A 15,541-nucleotide genomic window follows, 5' to 3' on the forward strand; every position below is an offset into this window, starting at 1 on the left:
GGGCAGAACCCCTTCAGCCTATATCCTGCATATAGATCTCTGTCCCAGACAGTGACCTGGTGCACACCTGCTTCCTAGCATTGTCCGAACCTGTGGGAGGAGATGTCTTGTGTGGTCTGAAAGCTGCTGGTGTACCTGTTCTAGGGAGATAGCACTTGCCTCCCACCTGGAGCCCTCCTGAGATACAGGTTTGCACGGAGAGCTGAACTTCCAGCAGCTCCTCAGATAAATCTGAAAACCTGATGTGAAACAGAGACCCTAACTGACTGCAGCAATAGTAATGCCCACCTTTTATGAACATAGTGGCTAGGGCTACTTGTCCAGTAAATAATAATATAAGGCCCTAGGCCCTCATCTGCTGAAGGGGATCTGAAACCTCTGTTTCTACAGGCAGATCTCCTACTTAGTAGCCAAAGGAGTCATCTGGGTTGCAATATTTTCTGCCCTTCATGTTGGCGTTGGGCTGCTTTACAGACAGGAGTTGTTACAGACAAGCTGATGAAGTGTGGGCTGGATGAGCAGGCAGTGAGGTGGATTGAAAACTGGCTGAACAAATGGCCCCAGAGGGTAGTGATCAGTGGCACAAAGTCTACTTGGAGGCAGTGACTAGTGGTGGACCCCAGGGGTCAATACTGGATCCAGTCCTGTTTATAATCTTCATTAATGATCTGGTTGATGGGGCAGAGCATACTTTCAGCAAATTTACTGGTGACACAAAAGCGTAAGGAGTGGCTGATACTCTAGAGGGTCCCTCCAGAGGGACCTTGGCAAGCTGCGGAGATGGGCTGCCAGGAACCTTGTGAAGTTCAACATGGAGAAGTGCCAAATCCTGCACCTGGAGAGAAACAGCCCCAGGCACCAGTACAGACAGGGGGCTGACCAGCTGGAGGGCAACTTTGCAGAAAAGGCCCTGAGGGTCCTGGTGGACACCAAGTAGAACACGAGCCAGTGATGTGCCCTTGTGGCAAAGAAAGCTAATGGTATCCTGGGCTGCGTTAGGGGGAGTGTAACCAGCAGGTCAAGGGAGGTTATCCTTCCCCTCTGCTCAGCTCCGGTGAGGCTGCACTTTGAGTACTGTGTCTGGTTCTGGACTCCCCGGTACAAGAGAGATGTGGACATATTGGAGAGAATCCAATGGATGGCCACAATGATAACTAAGGGACTGGAGCGTCTGTCATATGGGAGAAGGCTGAGAGAGCTGGGACTACTCAGCCTGGAGAAGAGAAGGCTCAGGTGGGATCTCGTCAATATTTGCAGGGAGGGGCAGAGCCAGGCCCTTTCCTGTGATGCCCAATGAGGTAGTGGGGCACAAACTGAAAAACAGGAGATTCCCCCTGAACATCAGGAAACACTTTTTCACTGTGAGGGTGACTGAGCACTGGAGCAGGTTGACCAGAGATGTTGTGGACTTTCCATCTTTGGAGTTCTTCAAAAGCTCTCTGGACATGCTCCTGGGCAACTGGCTCTGGGTCGCTGTGCTTCGGCAGAGTGAGTGGACCAGAAGACCTCCAGAGGTCTCTTCCAATCTCAACTGTGTTGAGAATCTCTGTGATTCTGTGAGTGATGACAGCAGTGCTTGAGGCAAGGGGAGTGTTCGACTTCTGTCATTTTGCCCCTGGAACCCTAGATTCAGCTGTGCCTTTAGAAGAAGTCATTCTACTTCTTTGCTTCCTTTCTTCTTACCTCAGAGTTTTGGGGTTTTTTTTTGGCTGCACAGCAGGTCAACTTCAAAGAGCAAGCCGAAGAGTGGTGCCTTCCCTTGCCTTTGCAGAGTGTCCTCAATTCTGGTGCCTGGGACGCTTAGCTGGGATAAAACCAATGGGAATTCATCCTCTCTGGAGTGCGTGGTGACCTGGAGTTGTTGCCCACTTCCTGAACAATTGTTTTATTAGGTGGTGATGCACAAGAAATGCAGATCATTCCTTCTGCAACCGCTTTCCTTTTCAAAAGAATTCGCTCTGCTTAGTGAATCTGCTCAGATGACGAGGCAGGCTGGCTTTCAAGTGTGTGTGGATATATTTCTTACCAATTCTTACACGGTCCTTGGAATGTAAATTACTTAGATGGGATATCCAAGCCCTCAGAAGGATATCAGGTGCACTTACCTCTCGCTTCTTTATAGGAAACGTATACACTTATCTTAGGAAAACTGAATCAAATTTCTCCCATCATGCAGGAGAGTAACACTTAGGCAAAGCAGTACTTAACTTGAACGCGAGTGAGAAACACTGAATAGCATTATTCTTATACAAATGTTTACAAAGTATTACAGAGGCGTCTTTACTTGAAGTGTTTTATTTTTATTTTTTGACAGCATTTCCTGCCCATAGTTACTGAAAAGGAAATGTTCAGCTGTTTGATTTGGATGTTTGTCCTGCTCTGCAGCTCTATAGCAGGTATGTTTCTTGATTATTAGCACCTGTCTTGCCATAAGAAAGTTTTCTAAAAGGTGACCTTCTCCAAATGAAATTTCTACGAGTTCTGAAAATGAAAAATAATGTGTTTTAAAACCACAAGTTAGTAGGTGAGTGACTAAGTGTCCAGTATAAAGAGAGAAATTAGTTTATGACACTTCTGATGTCCTCTTGTGGAATGTTAATTGTGATCATGATAGCCTGGATTTGTTTTCTTTTATATTTAAAATATTTTAAAAATAATTTTAAAAGTATTTTAAAACTTACTTTGTTAAGTTGTTTTCCTGTTGCACAGGATATAGAAAGGGAATCTGCATCTGGAAGTCATATCTTTTTGGGTTGTAAATGCTGGGAACTTTGGAGATCTGCTGATGGAATGAATTAATGTTTGTGCAACGCGTGAACATGTAAAATGCAGTTAATATCTGCTGATTTTGGACTGTTTTAAGGCAAATATTGCCTATTCAGAGATTCATGCAGTGACTACTAATGTTCTCATTCCTAGTTTTAAAAGTCACTTAACAATGTATGACTATGATTGTGGGGTTTTTGTTGCCTTTTTTTTTTTTTTGTTAATGTGGTTGATCCACAGTCAGTTTAAGCTGGCACAGGTAACTGCTGAAGTTGGAAGAGCAGCTGGTTCTGCACTCCCTCTGCCTCTCATCTTTCTCTCCTTCTGCTGGAGTGCATGTTTGTGTAGCTAGTTGTGAAGCAGTGAGGAATCTGATCTGTGTGGAAAACTGTTATTTTTTTGCCAAGCTTTTATTTTTAATCTGTATCAGTTTCCTTTTGGTTCTCTAGGCACTTCTGGCACTTAAAGGGGATAAAAGCAGTGGAAGTGTGGTTGAGAATTCAAAATGCTTCTTGTAACAGCAGTGTCACTTTAAACTGATAAAGTTGAATAGTGCAGGTTAGAATAGGAAGTCACAAGGACTTTATTGAAATAATGACTTTGTGGCAATAACTGAAAGTTCATGTGCAATTTATCACATATGACTTAACACGCAACAGTAATTTATTATATAATGGTATTTCTGTCTTAAATTGTTTGGGGATTACATGGAAGAGGGGTACATATGTTTGTAGAAGCTTGAACATCATATGAAACAGTGCAGGTAATTGCTTACAACTGATGTACAGTAAAATTTGTACAGTGGAATGTGAAATAGCCATTAGTATGACTTAGAAACATGAAGAAATTACTTTGAAACAAAAAGGACACAAAAAGAAACAGAAAGCAATTTACAGTTAATACTCTCAAAAGGGAGAGAGTTACCAGAAAACAAGGAAGAACGTTTAATATTTGATTCCCTTTCATTCCTATATTCTAACAAAGACGTTCTCTTTGTATAAGTCAGGGGATTTTTTGTTTTATTTAAAAGATTTATTTATGAAATCTGGCTTCAAGATGAGTAGCAACAAAAAACATTAAACAGCTAGCTCCTTGCTAGCTTGGTGATTCTTGCTCTGTTTGATAACTTTGTTGCTGAATTCATTCATTCAGCCTGCTTCCATGTTTTGCTTTTATATGCATTTCATATACAATTTCTGCTGTATCTGGGAATATAAATTCTGTGAGGGGTAAAAGTACTAAAGAGATATCGACATATATTGCAGCTTAGTTATTGACATATATTGCAGCTTAGTTGTAAATTTTAAACTTAACCAGTTTGATGTATTTTCTGATATAGTGGTTAGTAATGGTAACATCTAAAGGTATGCATACCTTTTACATATAGGAATGTTTTTTAAAAACAGATTTCAAAGACAAGAGTCTCTTTTCTTCATTTTCGGCTATTAGAAAATGTTTGAGCTGAAATTTCTCCATTATTTCTGGGAAGGTGTAGAAGCATAATTCTCATATAATACCTATGGTAATATAGTAATTAATGTGAACTAAGTTTCTAAACAACAATACCTTATTTGAGTGACTAACTGAGCATTTTATTTGAACTCCATATGAAAAAAAATCTAATTAAATGATCTGTAAATAACAAAATAAGTTATCATGTTTCCACTGGTTTTTTTTTTTTCAGAAGGTTATGTGATATCTTTGATTTTGTTTTCAGATGAGGACCCTATCAGAGATGCTGACATTTTTCCTTCATCTCCTGAAATTGAAAGAGGATCCACCCTGAAACTATTTTGTGTTCTTGGAAAACGCTACACACCTCACAGAAATGCAAGCCACATCATCTGGAAATTGAATCATGAATTGATTGCTCAGGAAAACTATAACATTGTGAATGAGACTGTATCTAGTGTAATCATCCATAATTTCACTTACAGTAAAGCTCATGTGAAATGTTTCACGAAGTACTTGGGCAAGGAACAACTTTTGGTTCACACTGAAGTTAAATCTGGCTGTAAGTAGAAATGCAGAAAATGAATCTTAACTAAGTAGAGATGTGGAAAATAATTCTTAATGTTTTTTAATAACTTACTGTAAACATTTTACTTTTAAAACAACTCCTTTTTTTTTTTTTTTTTTTAGCTTGTGGCATTATGAGACACCTGTATTCAAGTATCTCTTTTTTTTTTTCCCTGAAATAAAGCATGAAATTGCAGGCATTCCTTACTGACACTGGTCCATAACCTCTCTGACCCTGACTATTGGCCAGCTGAAGTGAGTGGAGGTTTTCTGTTTAGTTCAGAGGGTACTGGGTCTGTCAATTTGGTTGTGTCTCTAGCCAACTTTAGCTTTCTCCAGGAGGATTTCCTCTCTAATCCTCTGTTCCAAAGAAATTATAATTACAGTCTCTTATGGAGAAGTTTACAGGATAAATATGTGTACAAATTCTCTAATTTATTGAACGGTTTAAGTCCAGATTGTGCTAATGTATACCAGGGGATTCTATTCTAGTAAAGAAACAAAAAATGCAGAAAAATACATCTGTGGAATAAAAACCAGCAGAAAGTATTGCCCGTCTGCAAAGTTTAGTGTTTCATAAACTTGTCAATAAAAGAAAGATCTTTTGAGTGTTTTATTAGGTGACACACAGAAAAGTACTATTCTGGGGAAAGGGCTTTTTCAACCAGTTTATTTCACTGAGCGCAAGTCCCTTCCTTTCAACTCCAGTTTCTTCTATTGAGTGAAGAAGTCTGGATTTAACAAAAGAAGTATTTAAGAGTGTTAGATTTTTGCAGGTGACTTCAGACTAGAGATATTGCAGAGGATTGTTTCCTTTGCGTTGTCTTGCTTATAAGATAAAGAGAGTCTAGAATTAGTCATATCCTCAAGGTCATAGAGGTATGTTTCCCAGGAAGTTGTTTTCTGCTGTCTGAGGTCATGCAGGCTCCTCAGATTAGGGGTTTTCATAGGGTTTGTGGTTAGACATTCTGGGAAGGAACCAAGAGGAGTGTAATCTTTCAGAGAATGACTTTTCCTGAGCTTTTGTGCTGTTTCTTTGTTTTCCTCTTACTCTATGGACTGGCCTTGAGGTACAGGCATGTTGTGAGGGGTATACAATGTATGGAGTGGTTTAATACAAGATAGTTAATGAGTTACTGAAAAAATGCCTTCAGGCCCAGTTCCTTAAATACTTCCAAGAAATAGTTGGAGAAAATCTCGCTGTCTCTCCAGGGGAAGAAAGAGTGGGTTTGATTTTGCTTTGTGAGGAGTTTTGAGGGCAGTAAGAAATTATAAAATGAACTGCTATGCAAGCAACCTAGTGTTGTTTGCCATTATCTGCTTTTTGACCAACAAAATCAGCTGTATATTAAAGTTATTTTTACTGGATTTTTTTTTTCCAAACCTTTGTCATTGTAGTTCCACCGGACACACCAGGAAATATTTCCTGCACTTATTACTTTGATGCTGAACTTACCTGCACCTGGACTTCAGGAAGAGAAACAAATCTTACAACAAACTATACTCTATACCGAAAAATGTAAGTATATGAAGTGTTGAGAAGTGTTTTACCTTCTTATTCTGTCTTCTGTTTAAAGAAGACATGGAAATATCATGGAATCATAGAATCATAGAATGGTTTGAGTTGGAAGAGTCCTTCAAGATCATCTAGTTCCAGCCCCCCTGCCACGGACGAAGACACCTTCCACTAGATCAGGTTGCTCAAAGCCTCATCCAACTTGGCCTTGAACACCTCCAGGGATGGGGCATCCGCAGCTTCTCTGGGCAACCTGTTCCAGTGTTTCACCACCCTCATTGTAAAAAATTTCTTCCTTATATCTAATCAAAATCTACCCTCTTTCAGTTTAAAGCCATTGCCTCTCGTCTTGTCACTATTTACCCTTGTAAAAAGTCCCTCTCCAGCTTTCTCACTGTTCTTACTCCTTCTAGTGTTTCCACATTTTATAACTTAGCTGCGTTTGTGAAACCATAAACTAGAACAGCTATTGAAAGTAAGTTTGATATGGTTCCTTCCTGTACCAGCACAAATTCTTTAACCGCACAGTGAATTAGATTGCAGAACTATTTCCGTTGAAATCTAACTATTAATTTTAATCCAAATAACTTCCCAGCTAAGTTTACCATATGACTACAAAAGCACTGGTATAGGGGGACAGAGTGCTGTGAATGGAAACAAACAGCTGTGCATGTTAGGGAAGGTAAGACTGCTTCCTTTTGCAGCAGTGCAGGCTTATGCTAGCTTATAAATGTTCATGAAATACCAGCTTCAGACTGTTTTTTGAGTTACCTGAACGATCTGCTTGCTTGCTGCATACTGTGAAATATTTAACACAGGCCCATATATAAGTTTTTGTTTGTTGAAGAATTTCTCTGTGGGTTGGTAAAATGAAACAAGTTTTGTTAGTTTTGCATCCCACATTACTTATTATTAAAGTATATGCTGTAAAGACTGTGTTATTTCAAGAAAATCTGTCAAATTTCTGTTACCTTGTAATAGCTTGGCAGTGGTACAATTAGGCTCTTCTTTTTTTCTATATTTAAAAGATGAATAAAAGCTTGTTATCACATAGTTCCGTGTGGCATCTGTTACTAGCTATATTTATCTATCTGTATTCTTAAAGGAGGTCTTGTGTGGAGTTACATGATTTCACTTCTCTTTGAGTTTGTAATCTAAAATAATAATAGCATGTGAATCACTCGTTAAGGCATTTTTTCCTCTTCATTACTACTCTCGGAAGTTGTCTTACTAATTGCAGTAACAACTAATTGAGTCTGTGCAGTCTATTTATACGTGTTGGCAGGAGCAGTGCAATTGGGAAGAAGTATTCGTTTGCACAAACATAATCTATGGAGATTTTCACTAGTAAAAATGTCCTGCAACCTCAAAAACATAAAAATAATAATTAAATAGTAACCCAACAATCAATTTGAGTTATTCTAAGAAAATCCTCTAACTTCTAACTCCTTTATTTTTCTCTTTTGTTTTTTAGGATGACAGAAGGAAGGGTGACTCTTCCAAATACAGTGGGCTCCTGCCAAAGCAAAACAGAGTCATGTTCATTTTATTATCCAGATACTCCATATAGTAGTTCTTTTTGTTTTCAGGTGAAAGCTGAAAATGTTTTGGGTGAAGCTTCATCAGATTGTGTTCCAATACCTATGGAAAAAATAGGTAATTAAAAAAAAGAGTTAAATAAAAATAAAGCAGTCTGTGCTGAGCTGACTGCACCCTCCTCAATTCTTTTTCCCTCTCTATAGCATACAGGCTAGAAAACTCTGAAACAAATTGTATAATCAGAGTTGGTTTATATTGAAGAAAATAATGAAGAAATACTTTTTCAATATAATAGTTTTGAAACTATTATTTGGATTTCATTTGGTTTTAAATTGGTTTCAGTTTTGAAGTGCCATCTAGTTTTAATTGTAAGCTAAAATCATGAACTCTCTGAAATTACATTTAGGGTTTAATAAAATGTTTCATACTTCTCAGGTTTTTTTTGTCAAAATTTGGATGCTTCCAATTTAGTTGAAGCAAGTGTCTTGTTATGTTTTAATTGATCGCCTTTCCGTGTAAAATTCTCCAAAGTTGTTGGTGGTACAGCAGCAATTTCCAGCAATTTCTTGGTCTTACTGAGAGGTGGTGAAAAATGATACTCTTCTGTATTCATACTATGAAACGTCTAACTACAACAATATTATTAAGTAAAAGCCATATACTAAAACTTTTTGTCAAACTAAGCAGTACTTGGACTGTACTTTTGTATTTTTGAGTGGTACTAGATATTAGTGCAATATATGATTGTAAATGAATAGTGATATTATAATTTCTCCAGGTCCCATCATTTACTCTGCTAGTCTCCTTTTTGGTTAGGAGTGTTAAAACCCACCTGTTCTATGATTCTCAGTAGCAATAATAATATTTTGTCTGCCTGTTCTCCCGCTGCGTTGTGCTGCATTTTCCTGTGTTCAGTTTGGTGTAGTTAATCAACAGCCCTTTTAATTGAGTTTTTTTTTTGCTGCAGCACTCTGTCAGTTCTGCAGCCATACTCTCCTTTACTCTCTGCGTTCAGACCTGCTGTGACTCCTCATTACTTTGCACATCCTCTATACCAGCCATCTATTTCTCAGTGCTAATCCGTTCTTTTCCCATCATCTCCTTCACACTTCTCTCCCTCTCAAATCCTTTTCAACTGAATTCTTCCCTCATCTGTAGTTCAGACAAGACTTTGGGATTCCACCTCTGCCTCGTTTCTTTTTCCTGATGTTGTCTCTGAGTAGTATTCTTCAGAGCTGATACAGACTAAAGAAGTCTGTACGTCTGTTTGAGAGCAGATTTGTCAGCATTAAATCACTTATGTGTGCAATCTCTCTTATAGATAAATTTTCATATGTAGAATTATGTCTATAAAATAGACTGTCATGTGAATACTCTGTTAGGATGTATGTTATTTGGATAATAATTAAACTTCTTGGAACACACATAGATGGAACAATTCTGAACTTTCATAAAAGTATTTTCCCCTATTAATGTTTTTATTTCTGCATTCTAGAGAAATTTGAACCTCCTGAAATACTTTCAGTTAAAAAAATCACTGGTATAAAGCAGTTGCTTACAGTAACATGGAAAATGCCTGAGAAGATTATCCCTTCACAAGATTTAATTTGCCAGGTTCAATACAGAAACTTGTATTCAAACTCTTTGGTAAGCTACATAAATTTTCTTCTGAATGTTAGCTTCTTTATGACTAATTTCTTAATGTTATAAAAATCTAAATAGAAAAAAGACAACAAGTAGTTGGAAATAATGATTAAAACTTTATTATTTTAGTGGAGCATAATTAGGTATGCATGATCCTAAGATCGTTGTTTTGTTGTTTAGAATTTATTGTTCTCTTCCTTTTGGTCAATGTCTGTTTTGTTACATACCGTACTTCTGAATAAATTTCCGTGAAAGGCTGAAGGATGACCTTAGGCTAAGGGATTACATGCACAGTCAGTCAAAATATTTTGTTTTTCTGTCACATTCTGGTGATGAAAATCGCATTTACTCCCAACCACAATAGTTGACTCAGATTGAGATGAACTAATGATAAATTAATTTTCAAGTAAATTAAAGTATAAATTTGGCAAGTTGGAAAATAAGGGAAGTTATTTTTCTGAATTTATCTTTCTGACACTTAAATGGAACTGTTATAGAAAAAAACAGTATTTAGTCATTCGCTTCTTTCAGATGGCCTATTCCAATGCTTCTCAGTATGGAAATGATTCTGTTTGCAGTTTTACTGTTTCCTCTTCCAAATTTAAGAATGGGACAGGTTACTTGGCTTGGTTTCTTAAGTTCATTAAACTGAGATGTCTACCTTGACCTTACTATTTCATAGATTAAATGTGTAATTGTGGGAGAGAAAAATTCATCAGGATATGAATAGTATATCTGAAGACTACTACCAATAGTAGTCCTCAGAGCTTTAAAAAATTTCCCGATACTAAAGATGTTTCTAATTAGCATCATCTTCACATTCTCATGGCAAGCATCTTAACCATAGATACAACATAGTAGTTGTTGGATTAAGGATATAATTTTCAGGATGATCTGGTGGGCAGGATGGCTTAAGTCTACCTGGGATGTTAGAAACTGAACTAATGTTTATTTAAAAGGCTCACTGAAGATGGTTATCCCTTTGGAGTCAAGACACTGGTGTCCTTGTGATGCTTACATGCATATGAGATCCTTCCCCTATGTTGAAAACATTCACATTTTTGTGAAATTACAGCACTATTGTGTATTGTGTCTGTTTGTCAGCACCTGCAAAAGAAATCACCTGTCTGCTTCTTCACTATCGAATACAGTCTACATCCGTTTTCTTCATCAGAACTTACCTGCATTTTTCCACAGACGTTTTAGAGAAAAAGTAGTAGCCATCATCAGTAAAGACAAAAATCCAGTGAGATTAGTTCTGTAGGATCTTAGACAGGCATTATCTATAGTTTTGTCTGTAGCCAGTCCAGTGGCAATGGCCAACAAAAAGACCCTCAAACCATCAGGTAGCTATAGGAGCTGTTTTTCTGTCTGTCAGCACATGTATGCAAAAAAAAAAATTGTTTCAGCAAATGACAGATATTTTATTGATCTTTTAAGCCTTCCTACCCAATCAACCTAAATAATTTGATGTGAACTGTTTTTACTGAGTGAAAAACAGATGACCTATTTTTCTACTTGCATAAGTTTCTAATTGTAATTAAATATTGTTAACAGCCTTTTGGCAAGTAACTAAAAGCTAGTCTGAGGTGTCTGCAGTTCTGTGTCAGGTTCTGCAGGAGGTTGATGATAGTTCTGAAGCCCTTTTTATTGCAGGTTGTCTAAAGAGTCTGTCACTTAGTGGTTTGTAGATCCATGAATTCATCCACATAGAAGCAGTTTTCTATTTTTGACAATGAGTTTCTTGACATCAGAATGGACTAAAATTTTCAGAGGTTGGAGGCTGTTTCATTAGACAGTGTGCTTACTGTTAATGGTGTTCAAAGGAGTGGGTGTCTGCATTTTGCATTGTTATATATAGTGTGATTTACTTTTCATTGAGAGGTTCAACTGGTGGAATACAATAATTTCTTCACAGGTTTTTGGCCCTGTTGTTGTAGATTTAGGTGGTGTTACTACTTCACTTTGGGTCCCAAGAGGGAGTCTTCCTTATTCTAAGACTTATCTTTGCTATCCTTGTTAGAATTTAGCTAGCTCGAACATTTATTTTAGTGTCATTCTGTTTCACTTGTCTGAAATTTGAGAGGGAGGAGAGTTGTTAATTATTGATTAATTTTTGTAATTTGGCAAAGATGACATTAATGTTGGTGTAGTGATTATATCAGTCCTTCTGTACACAAGCTCTTAAATTGTTCCATAGTTTCTGTTGTTTTCTTCTGCTTTCTGTTGTCAGTGCAGTTGAGTTGATGCATCAGCTCCAATTCCTGCTTTTCATGTCATCTTTCACCTTTTGTTTTGGAACAACAGTCTAGTTTGTGACTTCCATCAGTGAGATGTGAATAGGCTTCTTTTAAATTCAGGAAATTATTCACCTCGTCGTTACTTTTTCAAAAAGATACTGCATCAGTTATTTCTCATGTTCTTGTCTTCTTTCACCACTTAAAGGCTCTATCTGCTTTTTTTCTCTTAGTACCAGAATTCTCTGTGTTTTCATTGGTCTTTTCATTTTAATTACATGCTGATAATGTTTGGGGTGGCCTACAGCCACAATGTTACATGGGTAAGAGGTACAAGACCTGTTACTCGGTAAAGAAAAACAAGAAAAGAAACAAGTGCCCAGCTGGCTCATAAGTTGTAGGTGATCACTGGTTCTCCAGGGATGCTTCTGCTGTGAGGTAAAGCTATATCCAGGATGTTGTGGTGATACTGGCTTTAGCAATCACAGAATCACAGAATGTTAGGGATTGGAAGGGACCTCAAAGGATCATCTAGTCCAATCCCCCTGCCGGAGCAGGACCACCTACATCAGATCACACAAGAACGCGTCCAGGCGGGTTTTGAACATCTCCAGAGAAGGAGACTCCACAACCTCTCTGGGCAGCCTGTTCCAGTGTTCTGTTAACCCTTACTGGGAAGAAGTTCTTCCTCATGTTTAAGCGGAACCTCCTATGTTCCAGCTTATATCCATCTCCCCTTGTCCTATCATTGGATGCCAGTGAGAAGAGCCTGGTTCCATCCTCATGACAGTCACCCTTTCCATATTTATAAACATTAATGAGGTCCCCCCTCAGTCTCCTCTTCTCCAAGCTAAAGAGACCCAGCTCCCTCAGCCTTTCCTCATAAGGGAGATGCTCCACTCCCTTAATCATCTTTGTGGCCCTGTGCTAGACTCTCTCAAGCAGTTCCTTGTCCTTCTTGAACTGAGGGGCCCAGAATTGGACACAATATTCCAGATGCGGCCTCACCAGGGCAGAGTAGAGGGGGAGGAGAACCTCTCTCGACCTACTAACCACACCCCTTCTAATACACCCCAGGATGCCATTGGCCTTCTTGGCCACAAGGGCACATTGCTGGCTCATGGTCATCCTGCTGTCCACCAGGACCCACAGGTCCCTTTCCCCTGTGCTGCTCCCCAAAAGTTCAGTCCCCAACTTGTACTGGTACATGGGGTTGTTCTTACCCAGATGCAAGACTCTATACTTGCCCTTGTTGTATTTCATTAAATTTCTCCCCGCCCAACTCTGCAGCCTGTCCAGGTCTCTCTGAATGGCAGCACAGCCTTCCGGTGTGTCAGCCACTCCTCCCAGTTTAGTGTCATCAGCAAACTTGCTGACCATGCACTCTATTCCCTCATCCAAGTAATTGATGAATATGTTGAACAATACTGGTCCCAGTACCGACCCTTTTGGGACTCCACTGGATACAGGCCTCCAACTGGACTCTGTCCCATTGACCACTACTCTCTGGCTTCTACCCTTCAGCCAGTTCACAATCCACCTCACTACCTGATCATCCAGACTACACTTCCTCAAATTAGCTGTGAGGATGCCATGGGAGACTGTGTCAAATGCTTTACTGAAGTCAAGACAGACCACATCCACTGCTCTACCATCATCCACCCACTGGCTGATGTCCTCATAAAAGGCTATCAGGTTTGTCAAGCACGACTTCCCCTTAGTGAAGCCACGTTGACTGCCCCTAATGACCCTCTTATCCCTGATATGCCTAGAGACAGCACCAAGGATAAGTTGTTCCATTATCTTTCCCGGGATGGAGGTGAGGCTGACCGGTCTATAGTTACCTGGGTCTTCCTTCTTGCCCTTTTTAAAGACCGGAGTGACATTTGCTTTCCTCCAGCCCTCAGGCACCTCTCCCGTTCCCCATGATTTAGCAAAGATGATGGCGAGTGGCCTGGCAATGACATCCGCCAGCTCCCTCAGCACCCGCGGGTGCATCCCATCAGGACCCATGGACTTATGGATGGCCAGGTTGCTTAACTGGTCCCTAACCAGGTCCTCATCAACCAGGGTAGACTCCTCCTCTATCCTGACTTCCTCAGGAGCCTCAGGGTTCCGGGGCTCATCAAGATAGCCTCCAGCAGTATAGACTGAGGCAAAGAAGGCATTCAGTAACTCTGCCTTCTTCTCATCCTCTGTCACCAGGGCACCCTCCTCATTCACCAGTGGGCCTACATTGCCTCTAGTGTTAGTTTTATCTGCGATGTATTTAAAGAAGCCCTTTCTGTTGTCCTTGACCTTTCTTGCAAGGTTTAATTCCAAGGAGGTCTTAGCTTTCCTAGTTGTCTCTCTGTATCCTCTGACAGCAGACCTATATTCCTCCCAAGTGGCCTGCCCCTCCTTCCATGATCTGGACACTCTCTTTTTCCATTTGAGTTTGCCCAACAGTTCCCCGTTTAACCATGCAGGTCTCTTGGTGCCCTTTCTTGACTTCCTACCTGTTGGGATGCACCGGTGTTGAGCTCAGAAGAAGAGATCCTTGAAGGCTAACCAACTATCTTGGGCCCTTTTACCTTCCAGTACTCTGTCCCATGAGATTTCTCCTAGCAATGTTTGAAAAGATCAAAGTTGGCCCTACTGAAGCCCAGGGTTCTAGTTCTGGTAGGTATTCTCTTCCTGCCACATGAGATCCTGAACTCCACCATTTCATGGTCACTACAACCAAGGCTACCCTCGACCTTCAGCACTTCAACCAGACCCTCCTTATTAGTGAGAACAAGATCCAGCAGCGCTCCTCTCCTAGTAGGCTCATCCACCATTTGCATCAGGAAGTTATCATCAATGCACTGAAGGAACCTCCTGGGCTGTGGATGGCTGGCTGAGTAGGCCTTCCAGCAGATATCAGGATAGTTGAAGTCCCCCATGACAACCAGGGCCTGCATTTGCGAGACCGCTGTCAGCTGCCTGTAGAAGGCCTCATCAGTCTCCTCATCCTGATCCGGTGGTCTGTCATAGACACCAATAACAGTATCACACATGCCAGATTGTCCTTTAATTCGCACCCACAAGCTCTCAACTTGCTCCTGATCCACCTCTGGACAGAAATCAATGCACCCCAGTTGCTCCCTCGTGTAAAGAGCAATACCCAGTTGCTTCCCACCAGTGGGAGCTGCAGTCATCCAGCACCTTCTGTGCCCAGCACAGCTGCTCTAGAACCCTGCGTGAACTGCGCAAAGTTCAAGCCACAGGTTGGTCAGTACAGACCTAGTTTTGGCTCAGGTTTTTCAAACCCTGGAGTTTTACAGGCAGAATGAAGCTGCTACACAAAAAAATGAAATATGAAACAAGTAATTTTGAGTTTCAGAGGAGTAAGGTGGGAAACATGAAAACTGCATCCCTTTTTTTTTTTTTTTTTTAAAAAAACCTAAGTAATGTATCTCCATGCAATTTTATAGCATTTAATTTTTGTTCATGTATCTACTTTCAGGAATTTGTCAATGTCTCACTGAATTCTGCAGAGAAAACAGGATCATGTAATCTCACAGATCTGTGGGACTCCACAGAATATTCAGTTGCCATTCGATGTATCAGTGTTCTGTCAATATTCTGGAGTGAATGGAGTAGAGGGAAAACAGCAAGCACAGAAGAGAAAGGTAGGCTAACCATTTAGTAAGATTTTCTTTGGTTATGTTTTGGGGCTTTAGGATTTAATAATGGAAAACTATTTTCAGCATATTATCAGTGTATTGAATTTAGAATTCTATTGTTTAAACAGAACATGTGTATTTTGTTTAAATATAGAAAAGGGAAAACTGAAAGG

At 39.8% G+C, this 15,541-nt stretch overlaps 1 protein-coding gene across 2 annotated transcripts in view; it reads left to right on the forward strand.

The window, feature by feature from the left end:
• Positions 1-2,326: 2,326 nt before the first annotated feature.
• The window catches only part of IL31RA (interleukin 31 receptor A), a 28,379-nt gene continuing 15,164 nt past the window's right edge, over positions 2,327-15,541 (forward strand). Inside the window, exons 1-6 of one of the 2 annotated variants that reach the window (XM_086629205.1) lie at positions 2,327-2,396; positions 4,484-4,780; positions 6,184-6,304; positions 7,776-7,957; positions 9,336-9,487; positions 15,209-15,374. In XM_086629205.1, the coding sequence (XP_086485331.1) occupies positions 2,345-2,396; positions 4,484-4,780; positions 6,184-6,304; positions 7,776-7,957; positions 9,336-9,487; positions 15,209-15,374 (970 nt within the window). In that variant the 5' untranslated portion in view covers positions 2,327-2,344. The remainder of the gene's footprint in view (positions 2,397-4,483; positions 4,781-6,183; positions 6,305-7,775; positions 7,958-9,335; positions 9,488-15,208; positions 15,375-15,541) is intronic. The other variant, XM_086629204.1, reaches the window with a different exon arrangement.

This window comes from Tauraco erythrolophus, chromosome Z, assembly GCF_009769465.1.
Source record: "Tauraco erythrolophus isolate bTauEry1 chromosome Z, bTauEry1.pri, whole genome shotgun sequence".
In the NCBI taxonomy this organism is placed as follows: Eukaryota; Metazoa; Chordata; class Aves; order Musophagiformes; family Musophagidae; genus Tauraco; species Tauraco erythrolophus.